The sequence below is a fragment of the Mus caroli genome, unplaced genomic scaffold (genome assembly GCF_978045245.1).
Source record: "Mus caroli unplaced genomic scaffold, Mus_caroli_1 scaffold_9, whole genome shotgun sequence".
In the NCBI taxonomy this organism is placed as follows: Eukaryota; Metazoa; Chordata; class Mammalia; order Rodentia; family Muridae; genus Mus; species Mus caroli.
Window position 1 is genome coordinate 90,506,124 of NW_028227264.1, and position 20,123 is coordinate 90,526,246.

Here is a 20,123-nt window from a genome sequence, read left to right on the forward strand (position 1 = left end):
AAAATAAGTAAATCTTTTTTAAAAATTAAATAAAAATAAAAATAAAAAACATCATTGTAAAATTAAAGAAGCCACTGCAAAACAGAGCTCACACTACATATGACACTGCATCTACCACTATATGATATACTTTAAAAATGTTCTCCTCTAACTCTACTCAGAATGGGAGTGGGGGATAGGAGATGGGGACAGATAAAGCAATGTCATTTTCTTCCTATATTAATTCTACAGAATGACAACTTATGCGACTATATTTTGCCTGTAGTGTGTCGGTCTGATGCTGCTAGTATTCTAATGCTAAATACTAGCTCCTCGAGATGTGGTTGCGCCCAAGAAGCAGATCCTCATGTACTTATTCAAGTGGTGCCATGTGAACTTCCTCCCCAGTTTAACTGCTAGAGCCTGTGACTGGGCATGGGACGGAGACAGTGGGGCTGGAGGTTCAAGTGAGGGGGTTGCAGATGGAGAGAGAGAGAGAGGGAGGAGAGGAAGATGAGAAGGAAGAAGCCACCGTGGACCAGCACTGCATGGCCAGGAGAAACAGCAAGTAACAAGAGACCTTATAGCTGGGGAATAAGCTAGGATAGCCCTAATTCTACCCAATCTAGGCTTATGGCTTGTAAATAAAATACCTAGATGGTGTGTGTTTTATATGGGCTTGTTAGAATTATAAATCCCTACAATAATTGTCCACAGGCTCAGGGGTAAAGAGTGTATGTGCAATAAAAACAGGACCAAGTACTGGAGAAAAGCCAGACTAGGAGCCTTGTAGAAGCAACTATACTCCATCAGCAGTGGTAAGTAGGCATCACACAAGAATTAAAATTTTGACAACCCGTAAGGACAGATGTGTTGCTAGCAAAGTTAAGGCGACTTCATTAAGAATATAATCTTTCCACCTAAATGCAGTGGCACACACCTATGATCCCAGATAGTTGGGAGCCTAAAGTAGAAGGACCCAGTGTTTAAGCCCAGCCTGCACATCTAGAGAGGCTCTGTCTTTAAAACAAGACAAATAAAACCCATCTTTCCTTTGATCATCTATTCTATTCCTCAAAGCTCAGACAGCGACCTTCACAGAGACGGAGTACAAAGGTAACAAGTGGATGCATGAACAAACTACTGCTCTGAAAATTTGAACTCAAATTTAAGCTGATGCCAACGGACCTTTGTACATCTAAAAGGGAACGTGTCTAGCACTGAAATAAATCATTCTGTAATGGTCTGGTCCAAGCTAGGTAAGGAAAAACAGAGCAACAGCTGACTAGCCATTCTGTGACCGAGTGTCACAGGCTGGAATGTAGCTGACACAGTGAGAGAAAAGGCAGCAAAATATAGCAAAGATTTAATGTCTCAGTAACTCCTGAGGGAGAAAGAACTGAATCTGTCCATTTGATCAGATCAAGTGTTAAGGATCCATTTAAGAGCCTGAGGCAGGGCCCTGCTGTTGAAGTGCTTACCTCACAAGCCTGAGGACCATAGTTGAGGTTCCCAGAACACAAATAAATTGCCAGCTTTGAGTGGCACCCTGCCTGTAATTCCTGTACCCGGGAGGCAAGTGGAGGTGGCTGGCTAGTCAGACTAACACTACTGACCAGCTCAAACTTCAACTAAGAGTAATAGGTAAGGTGGAGAGATAAAGGAAGACTTCAGATGTCAACCTCAGGCCTCCATGCACACAGGCACCCACACAAATGCAAACAATACACACCTTCAAACATGCATCCACAAACATGTTTGAAAAGGATTGCATTTAGTCACTAGCTGAATAGGAATGTATTCAAGCTTCCTGCTATGTTATAAGCATGCTATGAATTAGTATAATTAGGCAAGAGAAGTTCAGTAAATTTCCCCTAGTGATACACAACTATATCTGAGAGCTGGAGTTCAAGCCCAGGCAATCAAGGGCAAGAATCCTATTCTAATCCCCAAACTATTGTGCACTACAGAACAGATGGACCAATACAGAAGAGAACTGGCAAAAAGATGAACACAAGAAAGGCTGAGAGGTGATAAGAGAAAAAAAACAGAAGTATTCTAGAACACCGACAGATCTAATGGAGCATCTGCAAGTTAGAAAGGCAGCTACCCTCGGTGGAAGCAGCCTCCCACACTGCCCTAATGGAAGTAAAATTTCACTTCGGAAGAAAATGTTAAAAGATGGTTGAGTCTGGGAAAGGGGGAATAGGAAGTATGAATTATCATTTTACATCTCTCGATCTTTTAGCTAAAATATATATATATATAATTATGTGTGAGTCTATAGGTGGGTATGTGCATATGAGTGCATCACCGATGAAGGCCAGGCCAAAGACATCAAATTCCCCGTGATGCTAGAGTCGTAAGGCGAATATAAGCCGCCCACTAGAAATTGAACCTGGTCCTCTGTCAAACCAGAAAGAGTCATCTCCCTAAGTCTTCAATGTGTTGTTGTTTAATGAGCTGGCATGATAACTCACCAGCATGCCTGAGGACAACCGGAATTCAATCCCTGGGACCCTCACAGGGGAAGAGGGCACCGACTTCTGCAAGCTGCTCTCTGATGCCACAGGTGTGTTGTTGCATATCCACCCACACCCAAAAACATACATACATACATACATGCATAACACATATACACCAAGTAAATGAACAAAGGCAATTTTCAAACATGAGCTATCTCTCCTGCCCTGTAAGCAGCCTTTCTTTAAGATGTGGAAGAACTGGGGCTGAAAAGCTGAGTCAGCACTTAAAAGCACTTACTGCTCTCACAGAGGACTTGGGTTTGGTTCTCGGCACTCAAATCAGATGGCTTACGGCCACCTATTAGTCCAATTCCAGAGGATCCAATGCTCTCTGACCTCTCCAGGTACTTACATGCATGGATACACATAAACTTAACCAGACACACACTACATATAAACAAAAAATATATAACACATCTTTTAAAAATTATGAAGAATCATACTGGAGAAACGCCTCCGCAGCTGGATGGCAGGAGCCTGGATCCCCAGAGCCCATCTAAATGGTAGGTGGGCCCGGCTTCCTAGGGCTTCCACATCCTCATGCCCACACATGCACACATACATTGTAGTCTCAGAATGCAGAGACACCCAGGAGACTCTCCAGAGCAAGCTGGTTAGCAAGATAGGCCATATTAGGGAGCCCTCGCTTTGACTGAGAGATCCTGCCTCAAAGAATAAGAAAGTAGGGCTGTCTGTCGTAGAAGGTTCCTGATAGTAGTAACCTAGGGCTTCCACATCCACACCCCCACACAAACCTGTGTACTGCAGACATACCTACAAGCATGCATACATACAGACGTGCACACCATACACATACAAATATGAAAAGAAGAAAAGGACTGTAAAAATGCTTTTTAAAAAAGACATAGAAGAATTAAAACTCACTGGCATTAAACAAAATCTCTATGGCAAAGTAAAAGTGACTTTATAGACATTATCTCATTTAAATTTTCACAAAAATAGTATTTAAAAATATTATTTCCATTTAACACATAAGAAAGTAAAGTACAGGATGTTAGAAAAAAAAAGTCACAGCAGGTCTAAGCTTTAGTATGGAGATTCAAACCTAGGTCTATGACTCCAAAGTCTACGGTCATCACGGCCACACTAGATTATAGTAGCATTTTATATTAATATCAAGGATGACCTGTTTGTTCCTATGGATGATATAATTATTTTCTCCTATGCTTACTTCTCTGGAACTTTCTACTGAGTAGGTGTGGTGGTTTGAATATGCTTGGCCCAAGGAGTGGCACTATTAGGAGGTGTGGCCCTGTTGGAAGAAGTGTGGCACTTTAGGGGTGGGCTTGAGAGACCTTCCTCCTAGCTGCCTGGAAACCAGTCTTCTTCTGTTGGCCTTCAGATGAAGATGTAAGAACTCGCAGCTCCTCCAGCGCCATGCCTGCCTGCATTAACAATGCCATGCTTCCACCTCAGAACCTGTAAGTCAGCCCCGATTAAATGTTTTCCTTTGTAAGAGTTGCCTTGATCATGGTGTCTGTTCACAGCAGTAAAACCTTAACTCAGACAGCAGGAATACTTATTAAGTTTCTAAAGTAGTTAAATCTCACAAAGTGAGTTTATGGGCCACCTGGAAAAGAACAGTTAATAACGGAGTCCTTCTGGTCTCTCTGACAACTCACATCCATTCCAGGTAAAGGCGCCCAGTATCCACCTCCTGCTTGGCCTTCAGCTTTGCTTGTCGATAAACTTCGGAAGTTTCTGGTTCACAGAGGCCCAGCTGTACAATATTAGGAAATGGCTGTCGTCCAAGGAGGTGTCCATTTAAAGATAAAAACTCTTGAAAATTCTCACAGACTGCACAATCCTAAGAATAAACTGAAATCTGTTAGACACAGAGCCAGAGCAAAAACTTGACATCTCTTTGTTTCTGTGATCTTAACATTTTAAAACTTAAATGAAACATTGCCTACATGAACTAAAATATAACAGGCAATAAATAGTGTTCTCTCCCTCTCCCTCTCTCTTTTCCTCTTCTTTTCCCTCTCCTTCTCTCTCTGCCCCCCTGGCTGTTGTCTCAAAATGCAAGTTCATAGCTACTGCTTCTGTGCCAAGCCTGCTTGCATGTTACCATGCTCCCTGCCTTGATGGATACATCCTCTAAAACTGTAGGCAAGCCCCCAGTCAAATGCTTTATTTTATAAGTTGCCTTGGTGTCTCAACAACAGAAAAGTACCTAAGACAGAAGTTGGTACCAGGACTGGGGTACTGCTGAATATGCCTGCCCATACTGTGTGTGTGTGTTGGGGGAGGGGTGTCATTTGTTTTGTTGTTGTTTTGGAGGAACATGAAAGACACTGGGACTTCAGACTAGGAAAGCATTTCAGTGTGTAAGTCGGTCTTAACAGGCCATCCTAGAAGGACCTTGGAAGACCCAGTGCAGAGAGCAGCGAGGACTACAGAGGCCCAATTCAAGAGGTTCCACAGTGTCAGCGTTTAGAAGCTGCTTATGGGATGGATCCCTGGATACGGCAGTCTCTAAATGGTCCATCCTTTCATCACAGCTACGAACTTTGTCTCTGTAACTTCTTCCCTGGGTGTTTTGTTCCCAATTCTAAGAAGGGGCACAGTGTCCACACTTTGGTCTTCATTCTTCTTGAGTTTCATGTGTTTAGCAAATTGTATCTTATATCTTGGGTATCCTAAGTTTTGGGCTCATATCCACTTATCAGTGAATACATATTGTGTGAGTTCTTTTGTGATTGTGTTACTTCGCTCAAGATGATGCCCTCCAGGTCCTTCCATTTGGCTAGGAATTTCATAAATTCATTCTTTTTAATAGCTGAGTAGTACTCCATTGTGTAAATGTACTATAATTTCTGTATCCATTCCTCTGTTGAGGGACATCTGGGTTCTTTCCAGCTGTAGCTGTTTTTGTGGCCATGTCCTATGAAACTGCCTAAGGCTAAATTGAAGAGTTTAGATTGATTTCATTAACAGAGGAGACTTCAAGAGAAAGCAGAATAAAAAGAAATACTGGATCCATAGATAGATGATAGATAGACAGACAGACAGATGAGGAAGAGACAGTAATCCTCTTAGACTCATCTCATTATCACCGGGCATGGTGGCTTAGACCTTTAATCCCAGCACTTGCAAGGCAGAGGCAGGCAGATCCCTGTGAGTCTGAGGCCAGCCTGGTCTACAGAGTTAATTTCCAGGACAGCAAGAGCTACATAGTTAGGCCCTGTCTCAAAAACCAAAATACAAATAAAGAAAAATATCCCACTATCAACTGCATTTCTCAGCACTTACAGAAAAAAAAAACACTGACACCCACTCTTCCCCAGTTTTCAAACTTCAATCTTATGTGTGTTCTCCGTGGGCCAGGAAGCAATTAACCAAAATCAAAGGGCACAGCAAGAAGATGATCTCTCTGCTGCTCACTGCCACCACTAAACTTAGAAGTCAATGTCAAAATGAGACGTGCTTTAGCTACTCAACTTTCACACTGATAGATACCTTTTCATCCAATATATGCCTATATGCCACGAACTCATGAATCAGATGGGCAGGGCCGACAAGTTCTGTTTTTGCTTTAATCCAGTCCAGGGAAAACATTAAAGCACACAATTCCTTAAAAATAAAGAAAATTTGTAAGGTAGGAGTACTGTGTAAAAAAACAAAAATCAAAATTTTCAACTAGAACGCCATTATCCTAGCCCTACTGGGAATCACTTTGTGGATATCTAAAATGTAAGACCAGAGGAAAGGTAATAAAATAAACACCTAACTCAAAATAAATATAAACGGGGGCCACAACAGCTTAACTCAAAATGAAGCTTCAGTTATATAAAGGATTTAAATATAAAACAGAAAAATTTTTAAAAATATAAGAGATTAGGTAAAGGAAATCTTTGCAACCATGACACAAAACAAAACAAGCATATGTGCATGTGCCCACATGTGCAAACAGACACAAACATTCAAATACATGTGCAGGTGCTTACATGTGTATTCACACACATGCACAAAACAAGCACATGTACATGTGCTCACATGTGCAATCACACACACATACACAAACATACAAACACACATTTAACTAGATAAAAATCCATATATTCTATACATTACAAAGCAACATATCCCAAACTTTTAAATACTGAAACACATAATAGAGTAGGGTTTAATGTGATCCTTTATAGGAAATCCTAACAGGACTGAAGCAATAAAGAGAAATGTCATCAAGGAAAAAGACAAGCTAAAAGTTGAGAGGCCTCAGCTGTGCGGCATTCACCTGAACCCTTAGCACTCAGAGGCTGAGGCAGAAGGACCACAAACTCAAATCGAGAAAAGAATAGGAGCAATTCACAAAACAAATGTATATACAGCCAATAATCAAAATCTTACAGGTAATCAAAGTGCAAGGTTTACCACTCTTCTGTTGGCTTGCTAAGAATAAAGGGATAAGAATACTAGCTATAGTTGGGCAGCAGAAGCACGTGCCTTTAATCCCGGCACTCTAGAGACGCTGAGTTCAAGGTCAGCCTGGTCTATAGAGTGAGTTCTAGGACAGCCAGGACTATACAGAGAAACCCTGCTCAAAAAACAAACAAACAAACAAACAACAACAACAAAGAACAAACACCCTCATCCACTAGTGGTAGTGACTATATATATATATATATTCTGTGTGTCAGATATTTACATAATAAATCATAACAGTAGCAAAATTACAGTTACAAAGTAGCAATGAAATAATTGTACAGTTGAGGGTAGCCACAACACGAGGAAATGTAGTGTGCCATAGCATTAGGAAGGTTGAGAAACTCTGCCCTAACAAGTACTCAGTAAATGAATTAGTGAATATCCTTTCCCACCTTCCATTGCCACATAAAACTTAGAAACAAATCCACACTGCAGATAAAGGAGGGTTACAGCTAAGAGGAAAAAAGGATTCATTTTCTATGGTCACTAAGATTCCCCCCACCCTCCACCTCTTTTTTTAATCACAAGAAAAATGTAAAAATGAGATAAAAAAATCTTACAGAAGATATATTTTCGATAAAAGTCTAGCTAGGCAGTGGTGGCACACACCTTCAATCCCAACCCTTGGGAGAAAGAGACAAGTAGATCTCTGAGCTTAAGACCAGCCTGGTCTACAGAATATGTTCCAGGACAGCTAGGGCTACACAGAGAAACCCTGCCTCAAAAAACTAAACAAAGAAATAAAAGAAGATTTCAATGGCTGGCGAGAGACAGAGGGTAAAGGTGCTGCCACCAAGCCTGTCATCCTAAATTCAGTCCTTAGAACATATACAGTGGAAGGAGAGAACAAGTTACCCTCCGACTTCCACACGCATACCATGCCACGCATACACCCACACATAAACACACCAAATAAATAAGCACGTCATACCTGAAAATCTTCAAATTCTAATAGGATAAAGCATGACACCAAAGAAAAATTTTACATAGCATTTAACGATGTAAAAATTTAAATATCTAGTAAAGTAGAAAATAAAATTTAAGAAATAACTGGAGGGACAGATAGAGAGATGTTGATAGCTTAATGGTTGGTAGCACTTGCTGTTCTTGCCCAGGACCCAGGTTCTCTTCCGAGTATCCACATCAGGCAGCTTACAACCATTTGTAAGCCCAGTTCCAGGGGCCTGGAGCCTCTTCTGGCCTCCCTGGATACAGCATACACATGGTACACATACAAACACGCAGCCACAACATTCATACACATAAAACAGAAATAAAATTTGTAAGAAAAATAAATAAATAAACCCAAAGAGGGTAAATATTTACAACAGATAGAAACAGGAAATTGAAATAAAAGAATTTTCAAACATGCCATCTTACTTTGTGCATATTGGCACTGGCCATGTGATAAGCTAGGAAGTTGTACCAATACATGCAGTCCTCCTGGACTGGAGACAGCGTGTGTGGCTGGTAATACCTCTGAAACTGAGTGACCATCTTCCTGTGCAGATCCTGAAACCCACATCAAGCATGTCAGAGGACACAAACAATATGATAACCTGAGCAGTAGAGTATCCCCCACTTCCACAGCTATGACGAAAATCTCCCCCACAAGCTGGATACAAAAGGGAGAGAGAGTTTTCAGTGGAGACTCATGTAAGCACCCCTTTAATCAAATAATCAACATCTACATTACCCATGAGATATATCAACCTCACTCGATGATGAGGAGGGCATAAAGGCACAGCATCACTTCTGAATAGTTCTTTAAAACGTGAGTGTGTGTGTGTGTGTGTGTGTGTGTGTGTTAGTGTACATAAAATGTAGTATCCAAAGGAGCCAGAAGAGACTGTCAGATCCTCTGAAACTGGAAATACAGGCAGTTGTGAGCTGTCTAACATGGCTGCTCTCTGTGCCATCTCTCCAGCCCCTGCCAAATAGGCACAACCTCAAGCCACTCAGGAGAAGACATCAGACAAAACCAAGTTAGGGGACTGAGTTTAAACTAACTGGTTAGCGCTCTTCAAAACCACCGCAGCTGGGCTGGAGACGGAGCCCAGTGTAAAGCACTTGCCTGCTATGCACGAGGCCTTAGGTTTCATTCCCGTTAAAGACAAGCACTGAGGAATTTTCACAAACGTGAGGACATTAGGGAGATGGCAATTAGGGAGATCAGATGCTGCCATTATCAGATGCCTAATGGGATCCTGAATTGGATCTGGACCATTGAAGGAACATTGGTAGAGATGTTGGTAAAATCCAAATAAACTTGTGAATTATTAGCTAATAATAGTACATCAGGGCTGGTGAGATGGCTCAGTGGGTAAGAGCACCCGACTGCTTTTCCGAAGGTCCGAAGTTCAAATCCCAGCAACCACATGGTGGCTCACAACCATCCGTAAGGAGATCTGACTCCCTCTTCTGGAGAGTGTGAAGACAGCTACAGTGTACTTACATGTAATAAATAAATAAATCTTTAAAAAAAAAATAGTACATCAATGGTAATTTTGACAACTGTATTATAGTTATGTAAGATGTTAGCAATAAGGGAAACAAGGGAAAGGTTTACACAATCTGCAATATCGTTTGTATGTCTTTTTTGGGGTTTTGTTTTTTTTTTTTTTGGTTTTTTCGAGACAGAGTTTCTCTGTGTAGCCCTGGTTGTCCTGGAACTCACTCTGTAGACCAGGCTGGCCTGGAACTCAGATATCCGCTTGTCTCTACCTCCCAAGTGCTGGGATTAAAGGCGTGCTCCACCACGCCCAGCCGGTATGTCTTTATATAGCAAGTCTAAAACTGTTTCAAAATCAAAAGTTCAAGCACAAGTGGCATTTCAGTACCTGAAGCTGACTGCGATTCTTCTCTGTAAGAAAATCTACTTGAAGATCATGTAAATAATAACAAAATGACTTTCCATTCCGATTACAGAATAAGAGAGACTTATTAACGAACTCCTGCAGGATGTCTTCAACTTCTTCCGTTTCCAAGTCCCAGAGAACGCACAACACCTAGCATTGAGCAGACCATAAAAGTACAATGAGCAGTAAGTACGGGAGACAGAGTATTTTGATCAATACACTATTTCAACGATATCTCTGGCTTAAGAGGCTCAATTAGTTCCCAAGATAAAATGAGAAACTGGGTGCTTCTCTAACTTCCCTAGAACCACTGAGAAGTAAGAAACAGGCTCAACACAGAGCCTTTGATGGAGACTAACAGCAGAGTGACTTTGGTACCCTCACCTCTCACCTCAGTCCAACTACCAAAGTGCACATGCCATAAGGACCCAGTGATAAGGAGGGCGGGTCGGTCCATTACCTTTGTAGGCACCTTGACGTCCTTCTGAAGGATGGAAAGGTCTGTGTAATAGTCTTTGATGTCTTCTCTGAGCATTTCAACACTTATCGACATGGCTTCATCCAGAGCCTCATAATCATAAGAGGAAGACTTCCTTATTCTCTTAAACTGCTTATTCTGAAGCTGTCTGAGGTAGTATGCCCAGCGATTGGGAAAATCACGTAAAAGCGCACCAATTAAAGACACTACAAGAGGAGAACCTGGGGGGAAAAGGTGATTACATTAATACCATCTTAGTTAAAAATCACCACTAAACACTTTTATTTCATCGTTTTAAATCTCTCTCTCCCTACGCGCTCCAAGTGTGTGTGTATGGAGGGCGGTTAATGTGGGTATGTGGAGGACATGAGTGTGTGGGGAGGTGGATGGAGGTGGAGGTGGGTGGCGTATGGGAGTATGAGTGTATGAAGGTCAGAGGACAATTTGTCAGCTCCATCATTCCATGCAAACCTGGATGAACCTCAGGCTGTCAGGCTTGGCAGCAAGCATCTTTACCCAAGTAAGCCATCTCACCAGCACAGGAAACAATTTTCAATGCAAGTTACCCAAGGCCTAAGAACATTTATTTATAGCCCCTGATCTACTTTATTTCAAGATTTCAAGGTCTGTCTTTTAAAAATATCGTGAGAAATAAGGCAGCTTTCACTCGCAGATACTCATTACAATACCATTGGTTCAGTATATTTGCATTATTCTTCTTCTCCAATCCCCTTGCTACATGGCTGCCAGTCCTGCTTACGCAGTGGCATCCAGAGGGAGCTGCAGAGGCTGAACACACAGAAGAGCTTCTGCAGGCTGCCACACAGAAGGCAGCAGGGAAGCTCTCCCCTCCGTCCTGAGCTCACCAGTATACCTCCTGTCTGTATGTTTGTATTATCCTCTAGAGGGCAGTAAATGTGTTTCCCTGATTCCTGTAAACTGCTCAAACAAATTAAACAAGCTTGAGGAGGGGATTTCTAGCTGCTGAGTCAGAAGCATGGGTTATAAACAACCTGTTAACTGACAAGTTGGAAGCAGAGAGAGGTCGTCATGGGGGCTGATCCTTCAACCTGTAGGATGGTCACGTTTTCCATGTAAACCATTTAAGAATTAAATAAGGGGACGTGCAGTTGGTAAACATGCAGAGTTGATTGCTCATGCTGTCTGGTAAATATATCTACACATGTGGAGTCAGAGCGATCTGTGCTGTCAAAGTTTAGTAAGAGACACTAAGGCTGGGATTGTGGTTTCTTGTTTCCCTCATCCTCAGAACAAGTGGAACTTTGATTTCACACGTGTTGGAGGATAACAGTATCTCCTTACCAAACTGAAACTTTAATTTTATAAAAGTCCAAACCAAGTAATTTTATTCGATGTTCAGGATATTTTCCACTGTTTGGCAGCACAGGTCTTAACCTTATTTCACCTTTCTCATTAACATAGTCCTTAACATATGGCGGGTACATGCGATGGTGTTTGAAGAATGAATAAATACCAAGTGTAGTCACTTAACCATTAAATACCACAAAGCAGGTTCCGGTGTTGCTGTGCTAAGTTATGGTGGTCATCAGCCTGCTTTATACCAGAGCGTCAGCGTTCCCACAACACCCCATACCCGGGCAGCACTACCTTTGCATTCCTTTATAATACTGTGAGCCTCCGCTGGCAGATCTTCTTTCTTCATGTTAACAAAAAGTGACAAGATCTCAAGTCCTTTCTCTCTCCCTAGACCACTCTCCACAGGGACAACATGCTTAGGACCTGAAGCAAAATCGTGGCACAAAGTAAGCAGTTTGTCACGTCACGTATGTACATGTACTGGATGAAACAACGCCTTCTAGTTTAATAACTTCCCCATAGTGTTAAAAAGTAAATTGAAACTCCTGACCCGCCAGGCAGTGGTGGTGCACGCCTTTAATCCCAGCACTTGGGAGGCGGGGGCAGGCGGATTTCTGAGTTCCAGGACAGCCTGGGATACACAGAGAAACCCTGTCTCGAAAAACCAAGTTTAAAAAAAAAAAAAACCCAGAAACTCCTTACCCGTTACTGAATCTGTAACACTCTTATCTCTGGTTGTGAGAAGAATCTGACACTGATTGTCAAAAGCTTTTAACACCCAAGGATCCCAAACGTCATCCAAGATCAACAGAGACCTAAGGTAAAAGTAAATAAATAAATAAATAAATAGGACTAATGACACTCATTTTACACTTCCTTTAAAAAACATCCTGAGACAAGAGTAAACTGGCAGACCAGAAGTTCCTTCCATGTATGGCCATGAACAAGAGTCAGGGTAGCAAGGAGAGATTATAGTTTCAAGAGAAAAACAAAGGAAAAAAAGAACTGTAGTGGTTTGAATAAAAATGGCTCCCATAGGCTCATGCGTTTACATGCTTCGTCCCCAGTTGATGAACTGTCCGGAAAGAACCAGGAAGTATGGCCCTGTTGGAGGAGGTGTGTCACGAGTGGACTTTGAAGTTTCAAAAGCCCGTGTCAGGGCAAGTGTATGGTTCCCTGCCTGCTGCCTGTGGGTCAGAATGTAAAGCTCTCAGCTCCTCTCTCAGTGCCATGCCTGTTTGCTTCCTGCCAGGATGACAATGACAAACTCTCTGAAACTGTAACCAAGAATCCAAGGAAATGCCTCCTTCTATAGGAGCTGCATAGCCACGGTGTCTCTTCACAGCAGTAGAAGAGTAACCAAGACAGAAGTCAAGGTTGGCAACTATACAAGAAGTAAATAAATAAAGGTATGTATGCACATACATACACAAAATAAATTTAACTTAAAAAATAAAAATAAGCCAGGTAGTGGTGGCGCATGCCTTTAATCCCAGCACTCAGGAGGCAGGAGGATTTCTGAGTTCGAGGCCAGCCTGATCTTCAAACTGAGTTCCAGGACAGCCAGGGCTATACAGAGAAACCCTGTCTCGAAAAATTAAATAATTAATTAATTAAATAAAACAGGCCTGGAAAGATGGCTCAGCAATTAAAAGAACTGGCCACTCTCACAGAGGATCAAATTTGGCCCCGGAACTCATAGGGAAGCTAACAATAGCTAACTATAATTCTAGTTCCGGGAAAATCAAGGCCCTCTTCTAGCTTCCACGGGCATCAAGCACACACATATTGCACATAACATATAGTATATACAGGCAAAATACTAATACACACAAAACAATAAAATAATTTTTCAAAAAAAGCCAAAAAAATTAAAAAATAAAAAATAAAAAAAACACAGAAGGCTAGCACAGAGGGAAATAATAGGAAACAGTCCACATCCAACACAGCTTCCTAGGCAGAAGAAATAAGTCACAAAGTAAGCCAGACAAGCCTCTGGACAAGACTGGCTATCTCAAGCCTCAAGGGAAGCCTGAACACTGGCATGGGGATTTGGTGTAGCAGCGACACACCATGGCAGGCTAGCACTGAAGAAACTAATCCTCTCGCTCTCAGTAACGTATGTGCTTATGTGCAGCGATCCTGCTGTGTCCAGAAGGCCTGTGTTTGTGGTGTCCTTCATTAGTCCCCTGGCTCTTACAATCTCTCTGCTTCCTCTTCCACAGAGGTCCCTGAATCCTGAGGGGAGAGATTTGATGGACACATCCCATTTAGGACTGAGTGTTCCAAGGTCTCTCTCTGCACAGTGTCTCTGCACTGTGAGTCTTTGATTTTGTTCCCAGCACCTACAGGAGGAAGTTTCTCTGACCATGGGTGAGCAAGACACTGATCTATGAGTGTTACAGAAGGTCATTAGGAGTCACTTTTCTGCTATGCTCTTTTAGCAGAACAGTAGTATTTGATTTTCCCCTAGGTCCCTCTCTCGAGTTCTTGGCCATCTAAACGACGTCAGGGATGGGTCCCATGCTTTCTTTTATAAGAGTTGCCTAAAAGAGCTCCTAATAGAAACTTGGTTACAGTTTCAGACAGCTTGTCATTGTCATCATGGCAGGAAGCAAACAGGCGTGGCATTGGGAGAGTAGTTGGGAGCTTTACATCCTGGTCCACAGGCAGCTGGCAGAGAACCATACACTTGCCCTGGCATAGGTTTTTGAAACCTTGGGGGAGGGCCTTAAATCCAATGAGACAGTGATTGCTACCACGGGCTTCGTGCCACCGGTATCCTGCAAGCAGGTCACCACTGTAGACCAAAGGGTTTGTAGCTGGGTTGTTCTTTGTGCTGTGCTGATTTTCTTTCCATGGATGCTCTACCAGGGAGCTGTGTGCTCGAGTGCTTCCGGGAGACAGTTATCCTTTCCCATCTGTGCAGAACTGCCTTAAGAATCCAGCTTGTAGGGCCAGCCTGGTAGTGCTAATTAAGTCAGTTCGCTTGGAAAGGATTTACTTGCCTTTCATTTCTGAAGAACAGCAGTTCCAGGAAAGTTCTTTTTTTTCTTTTTGTTTTTAAGACAGGGTCTCTCTATGTACCCTTGGCTGTCCTGGAACTGGCTCTGTACACCAGGCTGGCCTTGAACTCATTGAGATCCACCTGCCTCTGCTTGCCAAGTCCTGGGATTACAGGTGCGCACCTCCGTGCCCGCTTCTTGTTGCTTTTTGAGATCAGTTTTGTCTTTTTAGTTATTTATTTTGTCTCACTTAGAACATTTTTTATTTATCTACTTACTTATGTGTATGTTTCCTTAAAATCATTATCTTTAATTCATTTTCAGAAATTTATCAATTTTGTTTTCTTCTATGTCTGTTGCTAAAAGACATGGTAACATGATGCTATACCAAGTATTTCCGTGGTTTTTGTGTGCCTAAATTGGTATTTATGCCAGATTATGCACATAAAAGTAAAAGGACATTTACAGCAGTCAGTTCTCTCCTTCCACCACGTGAGACTGAGGGATCCAATTCCAGTTGTCAACTGGGCACCAAGCTCCCTTACCCACTGGGCCAACCCCCATGACTGTTTTATATTTGTCTTTGTCATTAAGAGAGTCTCACTCTATGGCCTAGGCTATCCTCAAACTCCCATTCCCGCTTCCTCTGCCCCCAGGATTCCATGTGTGCATCATATACACAGACCTGGCTGACTTATTCCAAAACACTGAACTTGAAGCCCAGAAATCCTTCTTTCTGACACAGTCTCAGATTCTCAATTGTATTTTCTTAAAGATTTTTTAAAATTTATTTTATTTCATGTGTGTTGGTGTTTTGCCTGCATGTATGCCAGTGTGAGGGTGTTGGATCCTCTGGAACTGGAGTTACAGACAGCTGTGAGCTACCATGTGGGTGCTGGGAATTGAACCTGGGTCATCTGGAAGAGCAGCGAGTGCTCTTTAGCTAAGCCATCTCTCCAGCCCCCTCAGTTTTATTTTTAATCATTTTGCTGACTTCAGTGGATTCAACACTATCGTCTTCTATCTGTTAAGTTTCTTATTCAGATCATGTACTTATTTAAATTCTTAACTTTACTCTCTAAAATCTCCTATCTCATTGAGTTTCCTTAAAATCACTATCTTTAATTCATTTCCAGGAATTTATCAGTTTCATTTTCTCCTATGTCTGTTGCTAAAAGGCTGTTCTATACCTTAGGAGGCATCATGTTACCATGTTTCTTTCATGGCTTTTGTATCCCTAAGTTGGTATTTGTGCCTCTGGTAGACCAGCTGCCTCTAGCAACTTTTACAATAAAAGATTTCCTCCTGTGTCTTCCAGTGCTAGCCAGGCAGGCTACCTTGACTCTGTTCCATGTGGATTAATAATACAGTGTGTGAGCCGGGCATGGTGGCGCACGCCTTTAATCCCAGCACTTGGGAAGCAGAGGCAGGCAAATTTCTGAGTTTGAGGCCAGTCTGGTCTACAGAGTGAGTTCCAGGACAGCCAGGGCTAAACAGAGAAACTGTTTCGAAAAACCAAAAAAAAAAAATACAGTGTGTGTATAAATTTCTTCAGCTATAATCATACTCTGGATACTTGTGGGAAATCTCCATAACAAAAGTTATAGGGTACGGTGGTTCAAATGAGAATGGTCCCCATAGGCTCATAGATTTGAATATTTAGCCCCTAGTTAGTGGAACTACTTGTGAATGATTATGAGGTGTGGCCTTGTGGAGGAGGTGTGAGAGGCCACCTTCGAGGTATCAGATTGTAAATCCCAGTGTGCCTGTGTCTACTGTTTTTGGTAAACTCTCAGCCCATAAAGAAATTCTCTTCTACAAATCTCCTTGCTCATGGAGTCTTATCACAGCAACAGAAAAGTAACTAGACCAGGGGGTTTGTGGAATTGTTCCAGCAGTCGAGATGCCACAGAAGGGATACGATCACTGGGATCTGCTAGACACTAGCTTGGTCAAACAAACCACAAGCTGCAGGTTCTGTAAGAGACCCTGCATCATGGTACTAAGCCTGAGAGCTAGAGAGGAGGACACCCAACATGTGCCTTTGACCTCCTCAAATGCACACCTGGGTACACAGGCACACAAATGCATATACCGCACACAGTTCTCAGGCCGGGGGGATGATTCAGACCTGAGTTCAAATCCCAGAATCCATAGGAGAAAGAATCAACTCCTGAAAGTTGTCCTCTAACCGATGCACAAGCCTAAACACACACACACACACACACACACAAATACAAATAACAATGATGGATTTTAAAATAAATCTTTTGCGAGGGATATGGCCCCAGTGGTAGAATATGTACCTAACACATATGAAGTCTTATGTTTAATCCCCAGCCCCACAAAAATAAGAAATCCTTCCTTCTTTCCTGTCTCAGTCTTTATCTAGTTGCTTAGATTTTTTTTCCCTTTTCTATATTTATCCAATAGAAACAATATATTCAAAGCAGGTAGTTTGTATTTTCTAGCAGAGATCACTCACCAACTATATACTGAAATTCTCAAAGCCGTACAATGGCACATAAGAAACAATGTTATCAATAAGATGCAAAAATGCACAATTTAGACCAGGTGGTAGCCACTTAGAGAGAACAACAGGAAAGAAGTGGCTCTAGGAACACGGTGTTCTCGGGATGTCAGTAAAGTCTTGTACACTAACTCCATCTGACCATCTGTACCTTGGGTGTTTGCGCAGCATCAGAACACGGAGACGGTCTTTGGCCTCCTCAATATTAAGTGGAAGCCTCTGAGAGAAACTCTCTGCTTGTTCCAACCGCGTGCACAGATTCTGCAGTTTCATGAGAAGCCCAGATTTGTCTTGTTTTCCAATGGAAACCCAGTGTACACCCCCTGAAAAGCAACCTAAGGAGGGAAAGACAAAGAAATGTAAGGCCTCCGAACAAGAGCCCCTCTGAATAAACGCCAATCTTCTGTCTCCTATCTTAGCTTTACCTTCTCTTGAATTCTGGTACGAGTTTATTACTGAGCTACAAACCTAAGTCTAAAAAAATCTAAAAAAAAAAAAAAAAATCTAAAACTAAAACTAATGATTTTAAGTTAGGACTGTATCTGAGGCTTTCAGGGAAGTATTTTTCTCTTTACCAAGCAAATTCTCCGACCATTCTCAGAGTCAGTGCCCTTGACATATGAGGCTGCGGTATTTGTTGGGAGGGATTTTCCCATGTAAACTAGGATGATTAACAGGCTCCTGGTCCCCATGGTCACCATGGTAGGCACGGCGATTACCATGGTGCTAGTGGGATTCTCCCTATCAGTACTGACAACCAAAAGTAACCTCAAACACTATGCAATACCCCTGTAGAGAGAAAAAGAATCATCCGGGGCTGGTGAGGTGGGATCTGACGCCCTCTTCTGGTGCATCTGAAGACAGCTACAGTGTACTTACATTAAATAAATAAATAAATAAATAAATAAATCTTTAAAAAAAAAAAGAACAAATAACACCAAGGCTGAAGAGCTGGTCCCGTGGCTAAGAGTGCTAGCTGTTCTTACAGAGGACCCAGGGATGGTTTCCAGACCCACGTGGCAGCTCATTCCCTTCCTTAACTTCACTTCCAGGGAACCTGACTCCCTCTCTGGCATCTGAGGGGTAGACGTGGTACACACACACACACAAAGTAAGAACAAAGAGAACAAACAACATCCACAAACAGATCACACATCACTATGGTTCTCTGAGAGCTCTGTTTGACCGCAGTACTCAGCAACTACACACTTCTAGCACACCACTCCCCAGTCCTCAAATCTGTTACACTGCAATGACACTACTCTACTTACTGCAGAGTTGCCTTGCAGTAATATAAATGTAATATGAAATGTGATATAAAATGTGATAGGCATGGTGGCACACGCCTTTAATCCCAGCACTCAGGAGGCAGAGGCAGGCGGATTTCTGAGTTCGAGGCCAGCCTGGTCTACAAAGTGAGTTCCAGGACAGCCAGGGCTATACAGAGAAATCCTGTCTCGAAAAACCAAAAAAAAAAAAAAAAAAACCCAACCAAGCAAACAAACAAACTGAATAGCAGGAAGAATTATTAGTGTTACACTTCTGAAAGTTCCTTATAAATATCAAGCTCTAAATTAGTAAGCATTTACAAAAATGTCTATTATTATTATTACTGTTAGAATTATTGCTAATTAAACAACATATCTTAATATATGTATTTTATTTCTATATATCCAGAACAAAAACATCTTAAATCTTTATAGAGTATACTTAAATGACTAATTTCTTTTAAGGATTTGTTTATTTTATGTATATAAGTACACTGTAGCTGTCTTCAGACACACCAGAAGAGGGCATCGGATCACATTACAGATGGTTGTGAGTCACCATGTGGTTGCTGGGAATTGAACTCAGGACCTCTGCAAGAGCAATAAGTGCTCTAAACTGCTGAGCCATCTCTCCAGCCCCAGACTACATACATTTTTAAAAACTTAAATAAAAGAGGCAGGAGAATTACAAGTAGAAGGCCAGTACAGACTACATTGCAAGATTCCATCCCAAAAAAATAAAGGAATTTAAAAACCTAGTTGAAGTGATTGCTCCCAGCTATCACATGATTCCAGTTCCTTAGGAAACAGCACATGCAGAGGAAGATGTAGGAGTCAGGAAGGCAAACTGGTGCTGCCCGTGTGGAAATCACTATGGAGTTCTATACCATTTGGTGCAGCTGTACCACATCTGGATACATTCCTAAAGGATTCTAAGTCACCATACCTCAGACACTTGTACAGCCATGCTTGCTGTTGCATCTTTCACAACAATCAAGATATGCAACCAGTCCAGAGATCCATTAACACGCAAACTGGTAAATAAAATGTGGTATATATGCCAATGGGATTATTACATTATTACAAGAAAATATATAAAACTGGAGATTAAGATTTAAAGCAAAATGAACTCAACTGAGAAAGACAAATACTACATTTCTCTCTCACTTACAAAAAGCAGATTTAAATTTATAGATGATGAGATGCCTCAGTGGGTAAAGGCACATACCACAAATCTGATGACCTGAGTTCAATTCCCAGGCACCACAAGGAAGTTGTCCTCCGATCTCCACATGCATGCGCGCTCTCTCTCTCTCTCCCTCCCTCCCTCCCTCTCTCTCTCTCTCTCTCTCTCTCTCTCTCTCTCTCTCTCTCTCTCTCTCACACACACACACACATCATAAATGAACTCAATTTCTTCAATTTGTGTGTGTGTGTGTGTGTGTGTGTGTGTGTGTGTGAAGGGCAGCTGGGCGGCACAAGCTTTAATCCCAGCATTTAGGAGGCAGAGGCAAGTAGATCTCCCAGTTCAAGACCAGCCTGGTCTACAGAGTGAGTTACAAGTCAGCCAAGGCTACAGAAAGAAACCCTGTCTTGAAAAGCCAAGAGGAAAAAAAAAAAAGGGAAAGGGAAAGGAAAGGGGGGGGGGCGAGGGCAAGAAAGGGAAGGGGAAGAAGGGAAAGGAAAGAAA

The 20,123-nt window shown here is 42.0% G+C and overlaps 1 protein-coding gene across 3 annotated transcripts in view; it reads right to left on the reverse strand.

Moving 5' to 3' along the window:
* Positions 1-20,123, reverse strand: part of Apaf1 (apoptotic peptidase activating factor 1) — a 91,495-nt gene that overhangs the window by 58,195 nt on the left and 13,177 nt on the right. For all 3 annotated transcript variants that reach the window (XM_029482685.2, XM_021173539.3, XM_029482686.2), the window contains 8 exons: positions 17,317-17,500; positions 12,333-12,445; positions 11,922-12,053; positions 10,275-10,513; positions 9,797-9,964; positions 8,337-8,468; positions 5,988-6,101; positions 4,148-4,332 (listed from right to left, as the gene is read on the reverse strand). In XM_029482685.2, coding sequence (XP_029338545.1) covers positions 4,148-4,332; positions 5,988-6,101; positions 8,337-8,468; positions 9,797-9,964; positions 10,275-10,513; positions 11,922-12,053; positions 12,333-12,445; positions 17,317-17,500 — 1,267 coding nt within the window. The remainder of the gene's footprint in view (positions 1-4,147; positions 4,333-5,987; positions 6,102-8,336; positions 8,469-9,796; positions 9,965-10,274; positions 10,514-11,921; positions 12,054-12,332; positions 12,446-17,316; positions 17,501-20,123) is intronic.